The sequence below is a fragment of the Misgurnus anguillicaudatus genome, chromosome 18, assembly GCF_027580225.2.
Source record: "Misgurnus anguillicaudatus chromosome 18, ASM2758022v2, whole genome shotgun sequence".
Lineage (NCBI taxonomy): Eukaryota > Metazoa > Chordata > Actinopteri > Cypriniformes > Cobitidae > Misgurnus > Misgurnus anguillicaudatus.
In genome coordinates this window covers 21,544,542-21,558,682 of record NC_073354.2, presented here as the reverse complement: position 1 = coordinate 21,558,682, position 14,141 = coordinate 21,544,542, and the positions used below count along the sequence as shown (strand labels likewise).

General features: G+C 39.5%; 1 protein-coding gene across 1 annotated transcript in view; it reads left to right on the top strand.

Moving 5' to 3' along the window:
* The window catches only part of ino80 (INO80 complex ATPase subunit), a 54,213-nt gene that overhangs the window by 27,821 nt on the left and 12,251 nt on the right, over positions 1-14,141 (top strand). Inside the window, exons 26-27 of the mRNA XM_055185542.2 lie at positions 1,291-1,516; positions 12,805-12,932. Coding sequence (XP_055041517.2) covers positions 1,291-1,516; positions 12,805-12,932 — 354 coding nt within the window. The remainder of the gene's footprint in view (positions 1-1,290; positions 1,517-12,804; positions 12,933-14,141) is intronic.

Here is a 14,141-nt window from a genome sequence, read left to right as displayed (position 1 = left end):
GGGATCGAACCCACAACCTTTGCACCGCTAATGCAATGCTCTACCTACCTAGCTACACAAACTATGATCTAACAGATTTAGCAAAGGACATTGATCCAGGAACATGTCTTACTTGGATAAATAACACTAAGCTTGCTGAGACATTTATCAGTTTTACGCGGTCATATCAAAACATATCCACAACGTTAATGGTTTAGTCATGTGTGATAAACTGTTTTCTTTTTCCCCTCAAACATCTGCGGTTAACTTGGCTAATGGTAGTATGGGACCTGGGCTATCTCAGTGTTATTCCAGCCCTGAGATTCGGGATTGTGTCTGGCCTCATGGCTTTGCTGTGAGAATTGGCACCGCGTTGGCACTATCCCCTAGGCACCGGGGCATATGGGCACTGTGGGAAAGTGATAAGATAGATTAGTAGCCTTTTTTCTTTTTATTCATGAGGGACTCTTGACCTTGTTGGCTTTTTAAGGCCACATCTGCGTGTCCGTGCTCCCATTGGTCAGCTGTTCGCTACAAAACTGGAAGCACGGCCAAGCCGAGCTGTTTTTCATCAGAGATAAGAATGAAAGGAAGATAATATCATCCGCTTGTCAGCACGCCATAAAATTCTCCATAAAGCTGAAAGAGGGATAAAGTTAGCGAGAGAGGGAGAGATCTTGAGAGGAAAGAAATGGAGAATGGAAGGGATTGTGTGCGGTGTGAATCACTACAGGAAACGGTCATCTGTTACTCAAAGGCCTGTTAGCGCTGCTAGCACCAGTGACCTCTGCCACGTTTTCCTGCCGAAGCGACGGGGTTCGGACAAAATGTCAGAAATACGGGGTTGTGCGTGTGTGTGTGTGTGCGCAGCAACTGGAAATGATTTTTCGCTTCACCTCGAGGTCTGATTTGTTTAGTGTTTCAAATTGGGATGTCAAAAGTGCCATTTGCGGCCATACTGAAAAAAGAAGGCAGATTGTTTAAGTATTGGATCTGTGTATTATACTTTTAATTTTAATGCAGATTAATGCGTTTATATACAACAATATTGATAAGAAAACACTTACTGGGAAATTATCATTCAATAATTTTAAGTTTTGTTGTGGTATCAAAATTGGTAACGAATCAATAGATGTCACTGATATTGGTATCAACTATTGAAGTTTCGAAGCGATTTTGTATCCCACCATCCAAAAAGGCAAACAACCTAACTAAAATAATAAAAAATAGAGAAAAGGACAATTTGGTTATACAAAGTTTTGGTGATGTAAACAGACTTGGGGTATTGACTGTTTTTTGTTTATTCCCTAGGTAACTTCAGTTCCCATGGAACGATACTGTGTGGACCGGAGTGCTGAGTATGAATGGAGATTAATACGTGACGGTGGAAATCTCATTGCCAAGCAGTGTTTCCTGTACGGCTCTCCCGAGCTTGCTTGTGCTTGGGCGCAACGCTCTCAGACCTTCCACCCACAGAGCCCAGGGGGCGTCGTGGCACTACAACAGAGACACGGCTGGTCCTTTATAAGGATTCCAGGTAGGTGAAATCCATGGGCGTGAGTTTGTTATGTTTGCTCGTTTGTAAAATGTAATCGCGTTAGTGGTACTTCATTTCTCCAAGAAATGTGCGTCCGGCTATTGTCCCGGCAAAGACGTTTTTATTTAAGTCAAAGGACTTTCTCACCGTTCATTGGTTTGTTCGTAATGCTTTCGAGTGTCTCGAAAGGAAGTCTTAAGTCTTTTTGAAATTTATAATGCCTCCACAGAGACAACTCCCTCTTTTAAATCCAATACAAACCAGCCTGCAGACATTGCACACTGCTCCTTACAGTAAGACTTTGGGGCCCTGTGAAGGCCAGAAAATGTACAGAAACTGCTTCAGATACAGTCACATTTACTCCCAAGTCAGGTAGGGTAGATTCCCTGTAGTCATTTCTTGGGGCTGGTGCACCTGTTGGCCAGCGTCATCATAGTGCATTGGTGTGGTGCGGAAAACACACAGTTAGTAAACAGCGGAAACACAAATAGAGTCAGGGGATACTTCAGGCAACTGTGCAGATAAGAAGAACAGTATGAGCCTTGCGTCTGTGTTTGCGTCTTTATGGGCATGTTTGTGTTCCTGACTGTATATTTGCTGGGAGCAGACTGGTAGGAGTTCGAGTCTGGGAGTTCTTGTGAAGTTGGGAGGGGGGACAAAGAAAGGAAGTTGGACTATTGGACATTGTTTGTGCGCTGCGTTAGGTAAGCTTATTGAATGCGTGTGTATGCCGGTGTGTTTGTGTGTGTGTGTATCGCTCTGAATGTTCATTCACAGGCTTAAGGTGTTTCACAGCGCACTTTTCCCATTTTCTCAGAGTCATATTGTACTCAGGGAAGGAAGTGACATAGGACCGGGTAAGAGTCATTGAAGTACGCTGGCGGTCTCACCACAGGCTAAGGGAATTATAGTCACACACCTTCATATAGAGGTCGGTGGAGTGTTGTACAGCTATAGCAATAACTGAATACTGGTGAATTGTAGGGATGTAACGGATCGCAGTTGATCCGTGATCAGTACGGATCACGACCCACGTTTCGGATCGCATGCGATTTTATAATTTGCACGTGTTTTAAAGGCTTGACTCAAGTAATTTTTGAACTATTTTATCACGAAAGGCGCTAAAGTGAGCAGTTTTTTGTACGCACAGGTGCATATGTGGTTAAATGTGTCTGGTCCAATTCCAATCAGACGTGATCGTCCCTATGCTGTTCAACAATCAGAACTCTTGATTTGTAAACTTTAAAGAGAGTTACGCTACTGTAGTACATTAAAATACATGTGGCAAATAGAGCACTGAAAAGCAACAATATTTGCCCTTTATGTGGAGCGACTGTTTATGTCACATCCCCTTCCCAAAGCGCCATTTGGAATTCACTCTTCGTCCTGGTGTGCGCACGTTTAAGTGCACTCAAAAGTGTACACACGGAGAGACGCGTTTTAAAAAGCAAGCGAACATAGAATCTTTATGTTCTTGATAGGACACAAAAGAAATACCACATTATTCTTTTTCTAATAAAAACATTTGTTTATGTCTTAAGTGTATGTATAGATTAGAGGCGGAAACCAGGTCCGTGCTTATCTTAAAGAGACCGTAACCTCAATTAACCTACTTATGTGTGTGTCATTAATGTTAATCAAACAACCCAAGACAAAGAGGAAATCACTTCCTTATTGTATAAATTAAATATAATTGTGAATTAAGACAGTGCTATTATTCATTTAATTCCATTTCTGTACCTAATGCCAATTTTAGACCTTACTAAATGTGCAATTTTTTTTTATAAATGTTTGTAATTTCTTTATTTTTTCTTATTACATTTTTTTTGCTCATGAGAAAAATGATTTGATCCGTGCCTCAAAAAGCTTAATGTGATACGAACCATGAGTTTTGTGATTTGTTACACCCCTAGTGAATTGAGTGTACAACAATTTCCAGTGACTTTTTTGCTTTTTAAGTTGTAGTTACAAACTTTTTACCACCACTTTTTGTTTTTTTCCGTACCACACCACCAACTTTTCTGTATACACTAGCTATGTTTCCTTTTTTAATGCACCTAAATGCACAAAACGCTGGATGGAAACATCAAGATGCTGTGCATAGATTCTGAAAATCTGCATTAAAAACATGTAAACCTAGTTTAGTCGTTTACATTTTTTATATGATAATAACAATAAATGTGCATAAATTGTGATGATAACACTTTTTTTGGAGGGGTACAATTAAAATGAAATAAAATTTACAACTATAAGTTCAATAAATGAGTTAGAAAAGTGCATAATTTAAGTCACATCTTTAAACAAATCATCATAGTATTGCAAAAATAGTGTACATTTTTTCTTCTTCATAAGTCTTAAAGATGAAACAGTTAATCTAATTTCAGATAGAAAATAACGTAGAAAATACAGTGGGGATTTAAGCCATTTTTGTTTGTAGATAAAGACTTTGGCATTTAAAAAAAAGTTATAAGTAGGGCTGGGCAAAAAAAATAGATTTTTTGATTAGTCGTTTTTTTTTACGTGGTTGATTCAAAATCGATTCTCAAAGGCCACAAATTGATTTTTTTCCCCACATTTATGTCTGCAAACAATGAACGTAACATTAACGTTAATCTATTTACTAGTCTTCTCCACTAGATGTTACCCTCTTTTTTGCCTTGTGCGATGTTACCATGGAGCGAGGGGCGAGCCTGTCATTCATTCATTCATTCAGTCTATATTTTAACATAATATAATATAATATTCTATCTATATAATCTATATTCATTGAGTTGAATAGAGTATAAAAATCGGCCAGAGAATTGGAATTGAAACGAGAAACGATTCGATTTGATAGCTTGTGAACTGGAATCAAATCGATCTGGAACATCTGAATCGATACCCAGCCCTAGTTAATAGTATTTTTAAGGAAAAACATTTTAGGACATTCATAATAGAAAATAACATCTTTGGTGAAGCTATTTATAGAGCTAAAAAAGCACTTAAGTAAACCTAAAATTGACTGGATAAATTACAGTCATAAAATAAATGGCGAACAGTTTTGTTCATAAAACCACAAAAGGAGCAAACCTCATCAATATCAGTTGACAGGGTAGATTTTGATAAGAATTAGTTAATTTTACTAAATATGCAAAATTTACTTGACAAAAGCCAGGCTTTTCTCCAATTTACATTTGAGACCCGATGGAAACACATTTACAGAATAAAATCCTTGATGCAAATCAAAAAAGTCATGTGCTTTTTCTGTCGTAACTGTGGTTAACTGGGATTCAACGGCATAACTGGACTAACCACCGGATAGATTTCAGTACACAGCATCTGAATGTTGTTTTTGTCATTCTAAAACTTTGTAGCAAAAGCCTGTCACCAACGTGGTTAGGTATAAGGATCTTCCAGAACCATCTGTCTTACAAGACTGCGTCGATAGAGCAGTCATCCGCCTCTAAAAGCAAGATGACAGGATACGTTTACTGAGTTTTGTGTGTGCGATCTGATGCGCAAGTACTTTATTATACACTTAAAACTAAGGCTTCTAACATCACAAGAAATTAGGTTTTCGTTCTCTTTGGCCTCGTACACACTGCAAACTTTCGGGAGTGACAACCGCGTTTAAATGCGGGAGTGAATCCCTTAAATGTTGGTTTCATGTAGGTACGGAACAAGACTCACTCAATATGATTGATGATTGACACAGAGATAACCATAGCAATGTTCTGCCGTCTCGCATGCTTATGACTCACAGCTTTGACCAAAATAATTTAACAGCGTTATGTTTTGCAATAAACCTCCGTCGTCTTGGTGTTGTGCATTGTAAGCATTTTTGAGTCTGCTCCACAGCGGGCTGTCTTGCAGTGTTTTGTTAGGTCTTCGTCTGTTTTGTACTTGCATACCGTTTTGGCGCTTACCGTTTATGGGATTTGGCTCATGAAGCAATCAAGTTTTTGGTGTTATTAAGGTCTAAAGATGCTGGTCCCAATATTTTGATCTTTGAAGTAAAGCATTTGGGTTTATTTTGGTTTATTATTGGATTTTTCTTGTTCGCTGTTTTTTTTCTGTGCAAAATCTGGCAACACTATAAGCAAACGCTCGTGCCTCTGTCATTTTCTGCACCGCCCATACAGAAGCCTTTTTCCCTTTCTAGGCATTTATTTTAGAAGAGAGACCTGTCATGTCCATGATGCACGTTTAAACAATTTATTAACTACTAGTTGTTCAGTTCAGTTATGTACACACTATGCAGAGTTTCTGTAAATGCGGTTGTCACTACCTGCATTTTGTGGGAGTTAATGCGGTTGTAGAATGCAGTTGTCAGTCCCGTAAATCAGTGGTTCCCAAACTTTTTCAGCGTGCGGCCCCCCTTGTGTACGGTGCATTCCTTCGCTGCCCCCCGAAGAAAAAACTGTTCTAAAACTCAACATTTTAATTAAAAAAAACATTAAATTATACAAAAAAGTAGTGCTTTTGGTTAGTAGCCTTATTTTTTTAGGTTTAATTACACAGAATTCATGATAAATTAATGTATTTCATATGTCATAAAACTGGGGCCCCCCGGCACCATCTCGCGGCCCCCAGTTTGAAAACCACTGCCGTAAATGACTGAACTTTGTGTGTACAAAACAGGATTAACCAATAAACGGTGAAGTGACAACCAAATTAAAGGGATAGTTCGGCCAAGGGCGATATTGAACCCATGATTTGCTCGCCCCCGGGCTGTCCGAGTTGCATGTGTCCATCGTTTTTCAGACGGGCACATTTTCGGATATTTTAGAAAATATTTTAGATCTTTCTGTTGATTAAATGTAATGTTACGGGGTCCAGCAATAGTCCACGACCTTCAAGTCCAAAAAAGTGCGTCCATCCTTCACAAATTAAATCCAAACGGCTCCAGGATGATAAACAAAGGTCTTCTGTGGGTAATCCGTGCGGTGTTGTTGTAGAAATATCCATATTTAAAATGTTATTAACGTTATAAACTACCTTCCGGGGAGCCATCTTAGAGTGATGCGCATTCAGGATGAGAGCTTACGCAGCGTACAGAGTTTCTCTGCTGCTGCTCTGTGCCCCCGCCCTCCGAATTTGTCATACGTCACTAAGAAAAGTGCGTACACTACGCTAATACTCTCTCCTGAGTCTAAAATGGTGGTGCTACCGGAAGGTAGTTAATTACGTTAATAACATTTTAAATATGGATATTTCTACAACAACACCGCACGGATTACCCACAGAAGACCTTCGTTTATCATCCTGGAGCCGTTTGGATTTAATTTGTGAAGAATGGACGCACTTTTTTTGGACTTAAAGGTCGTGGACTATTGCTGGACCCCGTAACATTACATTTAATCAACAGAAAGATCAAAAATATTTTCTAAAATATCCGAAAATGTGTTTGTCTGAAAAACGATGGACATATGCAACTCGGACAGCTTGGGGGTGAGTAAATCATGGGTTTAATATCGTTTTTGGCCGAACTATCCCTTTAATATTAATATCCAAATTAATATTCCGTGGAAATGGTGCTTTATTCTCAGATGTTTTATGCGATGTTCCAATTTTGCGCACTCTGAATGGAAACAATAGCTATTGTCATACAACAAATAAATATCAAGTATTTATAAAAACAAAGAAACAAGAAATAAGATCACGAAAAAATAAGTTAACCAGTTATGCTGATTTAAGATGCTTAGGTTGTTTTGGACTATGTAGTAGCATTGTTTACAGTTTTCCATCATCCCTTAATCACATGCACTTTGGCAAAACTCATCTTCCAGCATTTTTTCCCTTTGCTGTCAACGTTGGTGAGTCCACCCAACAGGTTTGTATACATACATGTTGCTGGTGTAGCTTTCGTGACTAATTAAGCTTTCACAGAATACTTCTGCACATTGTTGTAATGGCACTGCTGCATTGAGCTGTTGTTTTGAGAGTGAGAAGGCTACAGAGCTCAGCTCACAGACAGCCTGTGGGAAACTCTGTTTTCCCTTCCTGTTCTTTCAAAGAATCTCTGCACTCCAGCAAAATGGCCGGAAGTATTCCTGGCCTTTTTGATTTTGGGCCCAAACAACAGTGACTGCATAATTGTTTGTAATCTGCTCTATTGTGAAAAACACCCAGACTTTACCAAGGTGTTCGAGAGATCGTCCTTCAACCAGACACCAATTCAGATCTTCTTTATATGACTTTCTTCACACGACCATCTCTAGTATGGAGATGAAAGTTTGCCATGATAAATTTAGACGAGACTGACGCGTTGTCACCTTTCAACACAGTGTCGACCTTGACATGGGTTGCTTCCCTCATGCAGGTCTCCTTTTGGCCTACAGAGGGAGCATTTTGCTAGGTTTTAGCTTCCATAGCCTCTACCTTTTGTATGAGGGAAACATGTGGTCACATATTTCACTCTTTATGCTCATATGGGTTTGTGCTTAGAGCCCAGGCAGGGGTCTGCTACATGTAATCTATAAATGACAGTTTAATGAAAGCCTCCGTCATTTTCTGGCTTCCCCTCCCAGCCCGCAAAGACATGTGGTTGCTTGACTGCTGTCAGGCACGGTAAACATACAGTTGGTAGTTGGTAATTTCTTCTTACCTGTAAGTGGAATATTTAAATCGTCTCATCACATATTGGTCAGTGAGGTGTATATATTCTTACACCTAATTCATTAGTACGTAACAGTGCTTGTCCTTAAGTATGTCATGATAACATAATTTCCAGTTTTAAGGTGTAGTACGTGCAGAATTCTCACACTTTTACTTCAGCGAAGTCTTACGAAGTCAACGAAGCGTAAAGCTTTGTTTATACTCGCACTTTGTTTATACTCGCGATTGCCTGCGCATCTCAACAAATGGCGAGCCGTTTATTGTTAATGGGCTCGCTGTTGCACTATTCTTTGAAACAACAGGGGGCGACTTGGAGCAATCCAGTCCAAAACTAACACAAAGGAGAGGACAGAAGTTGTTCGCTGGAAAAACATTGGTACTTGTAACATTAGAGCTTGATATTTAAATATGAGAACATGAATAAAAAAACATCTCTCAAAGGGTTAGTCAATTTTCTTTAAAAAAAATCCAGCTAATTTACTCACCACCATGTTTTCCAAAATGTTGATATCTTTCTTTGTTCACTCGAGAAAAATTTTTTTTTTTAGGAAAACATTCCAGGATTTTTCTAATTTTTCTCATTTCAATTGACTTATTTGTTTTAATGCAGTTTAAAATTGCAGTTTCAAATGACTATAAATGATCCCAAACGAGGCATAAGGGTCTTATTTAGCGAAACGATTGTCATTTTTGGCAAGAAAAATAAAAAATATGCACTTTTAAACCACAACTTCTCGTTTTCCTCCGGCTGTGTGACGCGCCAGCGCGACCTCACGTTATTGTGTAATGAAGTCAAAAGGTCATGTGTTACATATATGAAACACACACAAAGGCATTAATTATTATCATTCGACATACAACAATGTCGGAACGGTCCTCTTTCTCCACACTTGTAAACACTGGGGCATAGTTTCGCATACGTCATCCGTGACCTCTTGACGTGATGACGTATTGCGTGAGGTCACGCTGGCGCGTCGCACGACCGGAGGAGGACGAGAGGTTGTGGTTTGGAAGTGCATATTTTTAGTTTTTCTTGCCAAAAATGACAATCGTTTCGCTGGATGCCTCTTTTGGATTGTTTAGAGTCCTTTAAAACTGCAATTTTAAACTCCATTAAACCTAATAAGTGTTGTGGTCCATTAAAGTCCATTAAAATGAGAAAAATCCTGGAATGTTTTCCTCAAAAAACATAATTTCTTCTTGACTGAACAAAGAAAGACATCAACATTTTGCATAACATGGTGGTGAGTAAATTATCTGGATTTTTTTAAGAAAATGGACTAATCCTTTAAATATGTCTTTATTAAACGTTATCATTTGATTAACGTTTTTACTAAACAAACAATACAGAAATCTCAAGGTTTGTATTTTAATACTCATCCAGTGCTACATTTAATACACATACAGGCCAATAATTCTGAATCATATGTGTGAGTTTGTGATTTCATACTTTAAGAGTGTCAGATAAATGTTTTGCATGGATTGATCAAAGAGACACGCCACATTCTTGCCTGCTCGGACAGAATCGCCTTGATGACGGTCATTTTCAGATGCGGATCTGTGCGTACGGTTTCAAAAATTGCAGTGCACACCTCTACACGAAATGCACACGACCACCCAGTCCACATTGACGTCATATTTGCCGCATGCATCAACGCGCTCATGCGGACGCGTCGAGTATAAACAAGGTTCAACAGTGGCAAAACAACCATTGTTTGTGTTGAGCACAGAACTCACCCCTTGGCCCTACGCCTATGTTTAGGTGTTGGCTAGTGATTATGCCAGGTGTCTATAAACAAATTACATGGCATTGACGACATGGAAGCATTGGCCAGTGCTGTCCACTGTCCCTTTGCCAGAAGAACCTTCCCTAAAGCTGAGATCACTTTAATGAAATCAGTAACCAGCAGAAGAGCAATTATGAGGCAGGCATTGGGTTAATAAGCTCGACCGGGCAGATTTTTTTAAAATTGGGATTGGGTCACCCTAGGGTCAAACTTGAGTTTTGGACAGTAGTGATTGGATTTAGGAGCTTGAAGTAGCCCACTTGAGGGGTCACAGCAAGCAGGTGTATTAAATGATAGCTGTAACCATTGTAACATCTGATGTCCCGGCACCTTAAGGTCCCTTCTGTTTTGTGAGAAAGTAAAAAATATATTTTGATTCATACATTGTTGCAAAATCGTTCTGTTTGGAAAGTTGAAATAAAGGTGCCTTCATTAATTTTCGTATTTGATAAGCATGTCTAAGACCAGGCTGAGGGTCTTAGATTAAGTAGCATGCTAAATGTGAGAGTAATCGCAGAGCTCCTTGTGAAATAGGACATGGGGGGTGATAAGACTGGAATGGAAACACCAGAGAGACTCCATGGTGCCGGTGCCCTTGAGTTGTGGGTACGTCTCAGAGCTCAGACCCGATGGGCCCGCACCATCCCCCTCGACCACATCTCCATCCCCCCAATCTTTCAGGGGCTTTAAAAAGGAGAATCTGGCAGCTCTGTGCATTGCTTTCCTCCCTCTGACGCCAAGGCCATTAGATTAGAGCTCTACGGGGAACAGCGGATGAGATGCTCACAAAATCACTTAGACTAGAACCAAAAACCTCAGCATTTGGCAAAAGAAACCATTGCAATTAGCACAGTTGGATATAGTTGTTTAGCATGTACATGCTAAAGTTGGGCAGGGAATGTCTTTGGAGCCTTCAAAGTAATCATTAGCGGTCTGAAAGTATTATACAGTAGTCTATGTAGTTTATAGTCACTATTTAGGATAAGTATGGGACTATAACCAGTTCAAGTTAGTAGTTAATTTGATTGTCCTAGCTCAGTTGCAAGGTACGATAAATAGCTTAAAATGTAGATGCATTATGTGAAAATCTGAAGTATTTAGGAGCTTCACTTGATTGTTATCACAGTATTTGGGTGATTCACACGAAATCCAGACTTAGAAGGTGTCCAGCATCAGATTTTTTTTAAAAGCCCTTGAAGCCATTTTTTGCACATATAAGATTAAGGTCTGAACTTACTATAACCATTATTTTTAGAGAAATTAAAAAATATTTCCTATATAATTATTTAATTTTTTTAGATTATCATTATCAAAAATGATCATTACCACAACATGATATCACATTAAATATATGCATTTACAAACCCATTTTACGGTAATGAGAACTAAAAAGTTGTCTAGGTACTATGACATACAAAATTTCAACTTTTATCTGGAGAGAAAAAATAAGAACTGCTTACCTAGTAACCATCTTGAGGGTCACAGTCAATTATGTCCCTTCCAACAATTTCTTTTTTAAATGTTAGTTTATTGAGGGCTTAAACAATTATTGAAAGTTGTTGCGGAGGATGAGAAAATTTTTCTTGGGACACATTTATATTTCTTATTATTGTCTCTACATTTGCCAATGATAGCCAAATACCACATGTATCTTTACTGTAAATGTTTGTAGCATAACATGCACTGAAGCTTTTTATTTTTTAGATATTTTAATTATAAATATTTCCATGTCAAAAGAACCCAAATCCAGTCATGGACATGTTGCGGTAATGAAAATTTTCCCCTTAAATGTGGAAAAAAACAACAAAATTGGTTTGAAAATTGAAAATTGGTCAATTGAAATCATGTGCAAAGTAGTACATGAAGAGATGTTTGTAACTGTATCCTTCTTATTTTGATACTCTTACTTTGCATTTCCTTTTTTTGTCAAAATGTTTCATGACACCTCATAAGTCTAATTTCGCGAGAATCACCCATTTAACTTAAGCCTGAAATATAGTCTGTTTTTTATTACATGTACGTGAACGTATTAAAGGTGACAATGTTATAAAGCATGTGTATGAACCATTCAAGGGAATTTTCTCATGTCTGCTCTGTTTCAAAATAACGTTTGCTCTAAGTTAAACTAAGGGATGTGGAATTTCTTTATGATTCGTTCAAAAACACCAAATCTTGCGATTCACATGATTATATGGGATGGTACTTTACAACAAAACCTCATTGAAGGATATTTAATCCATGTGGTCATTATTTTGTCAATCATCAACACGGTGAGTATGGGATTCTTGGCTGTACGGTCTAATTTGAGATATTCTCCTTTCACACATTGAAAAGGTTATCCATGTGGCCTTTTCAGGGCCATAGTGTGTTGAGTCAGGGTTCAGCTATGGTTCGCATTAGCATTGACATGATGTGGTCACAACATCACGATCATGCAACCCATAGATTTGACACACTTTTTGTGTGGGGTATGACTCGGCCAGCAGGCCTCAAACTCTCTCGGGGGATTTCTAGATTGCTCTGGCAGCGGGCTCACTTTGTGTGTATAATCGCTTTCTGAGTGCCCGTGACGTGCCGGGTCATTTAACCTCCCCCACGAGATGACCTTGAGGTCAGAGGTCGCACCAGTCAACAGTGGTAAGCTCGTGCTTCCTCTTTTGTATCATTGCTTGGCTAAGCATTGACACCCTATTGCCTTTAGATTCTCATGTCTGTGCGCGTCAATCAAATGTTTTGAGGTCTTACATAACGGAAGGTGTAGATTTAATGATTAAATGATAATGAGAGCGCTTAAATGTTTTAGTAAGCTGTACTAATCCTACCATGTGGGAATACAGCATGATCTAGTGATTCTTTATGATTTCTCAGTTTTTTAAAAAGTTTCTTCTCTTCTTTCTTCTTCAGATAAAGAGTCTCTCATAACAGACAGCGGGAAGCTTCATACTCTGGACCTGCTCTTGACTCGACTAAAGTCTCATGGCCATCGAGTTCTCATCTACTCTCAAATGACCCGCATGATAGACCTTTTAGAGGTGAGTGCTTCCCACGGTTAAAACAAAGAATGACCAAGTTAAGAAGTAATTTAAACTGCAACAAAAGTCGCTGTTTATTTACTTCCATCATTGCTGGTCTTCTCAAATTATACACAAGAAGTTGCTGTTTCTTCTTCGTTTGTGGGTTAACTTGCCAAGTTTCTTCTTCTTTGGCGGTCGTGTGCTACTGTGGTTACACGCGTGGATACTGCCTACCAGCGGTCTGCGCGCGTGTTTGCACGTCGACGTGGACGATGACGCAAAAGTATAAATGAAAACGGATGCGGAACGAGCCCTTTAAAACTTGACTCTTCTGTAGTTACATCGTGTACTAAGACCAACAGGAAATTAAAAGTTGCGATTTTCTAGGCCGATATGGTTAGGAACTATACTCTCATTCTGGCGTAATAATCAAGGACTTTGCTGCCATAATGGCTGCAAGAGGTGCAATGATATTACCTAGTGCCTGAAATAATCCCCTACTAATGAAAGTTACTAAGGGGACTGCTTTCGGCTGCTGCATAATATCATTGCGCCTCCTGCAGCATTTAGTATTTAACTCTAGGGGAGCTGGAAAATGAATATATTTCTAAAAAAGTGGAGTGTCCCTTTAATACATTTCACACTCTGTTTACACTTGTATTTAGCATTGTCCACTTGTGACTGGATCGACCAAAACACATCTTAATACCAAGTGTAAACAAACAGTCTCTAAAAGTTAGGGCGCACTCACACTATCCAAACCAAACCACGCTCGGGCGCGTTTGACCCCCAAAGCCTGGTTCGTTTGACTAGTGTGAGTGCTCTGTTCCGCGCCCGGGCGCGGATTGGTTAATCGCGCCGCGGCCGGGTTGCAGAGGTGGGCCGGAGCGCGGTTCACTTGGGCTCAGGCGCGGAAGGCTGTGGTGTGAGCGCAATCGCGCCTGAGCGCGATTCAAAAGGTGAAGACGTCAGTTGTGCGACCACTCATCTGCCTCCGTAAAAACCTTTTGATGCGCGCAGCGGGGTTACGTGAATGTCCGCGCTGCGCACGTGACAGATCAACTAAGCAATATGATGACATGTGAGAGGGCTGTATGTAATCGCGCACCAAACGACTCCGAATAAAAAAACACAGACCTATCATTACGGCGGGTTCCAGTGTTCAGTGAGAGCTTTACTTCCTGTTTTTTTCAAAACAATCGCATCTTAATGACGAAAGCGCGCCCG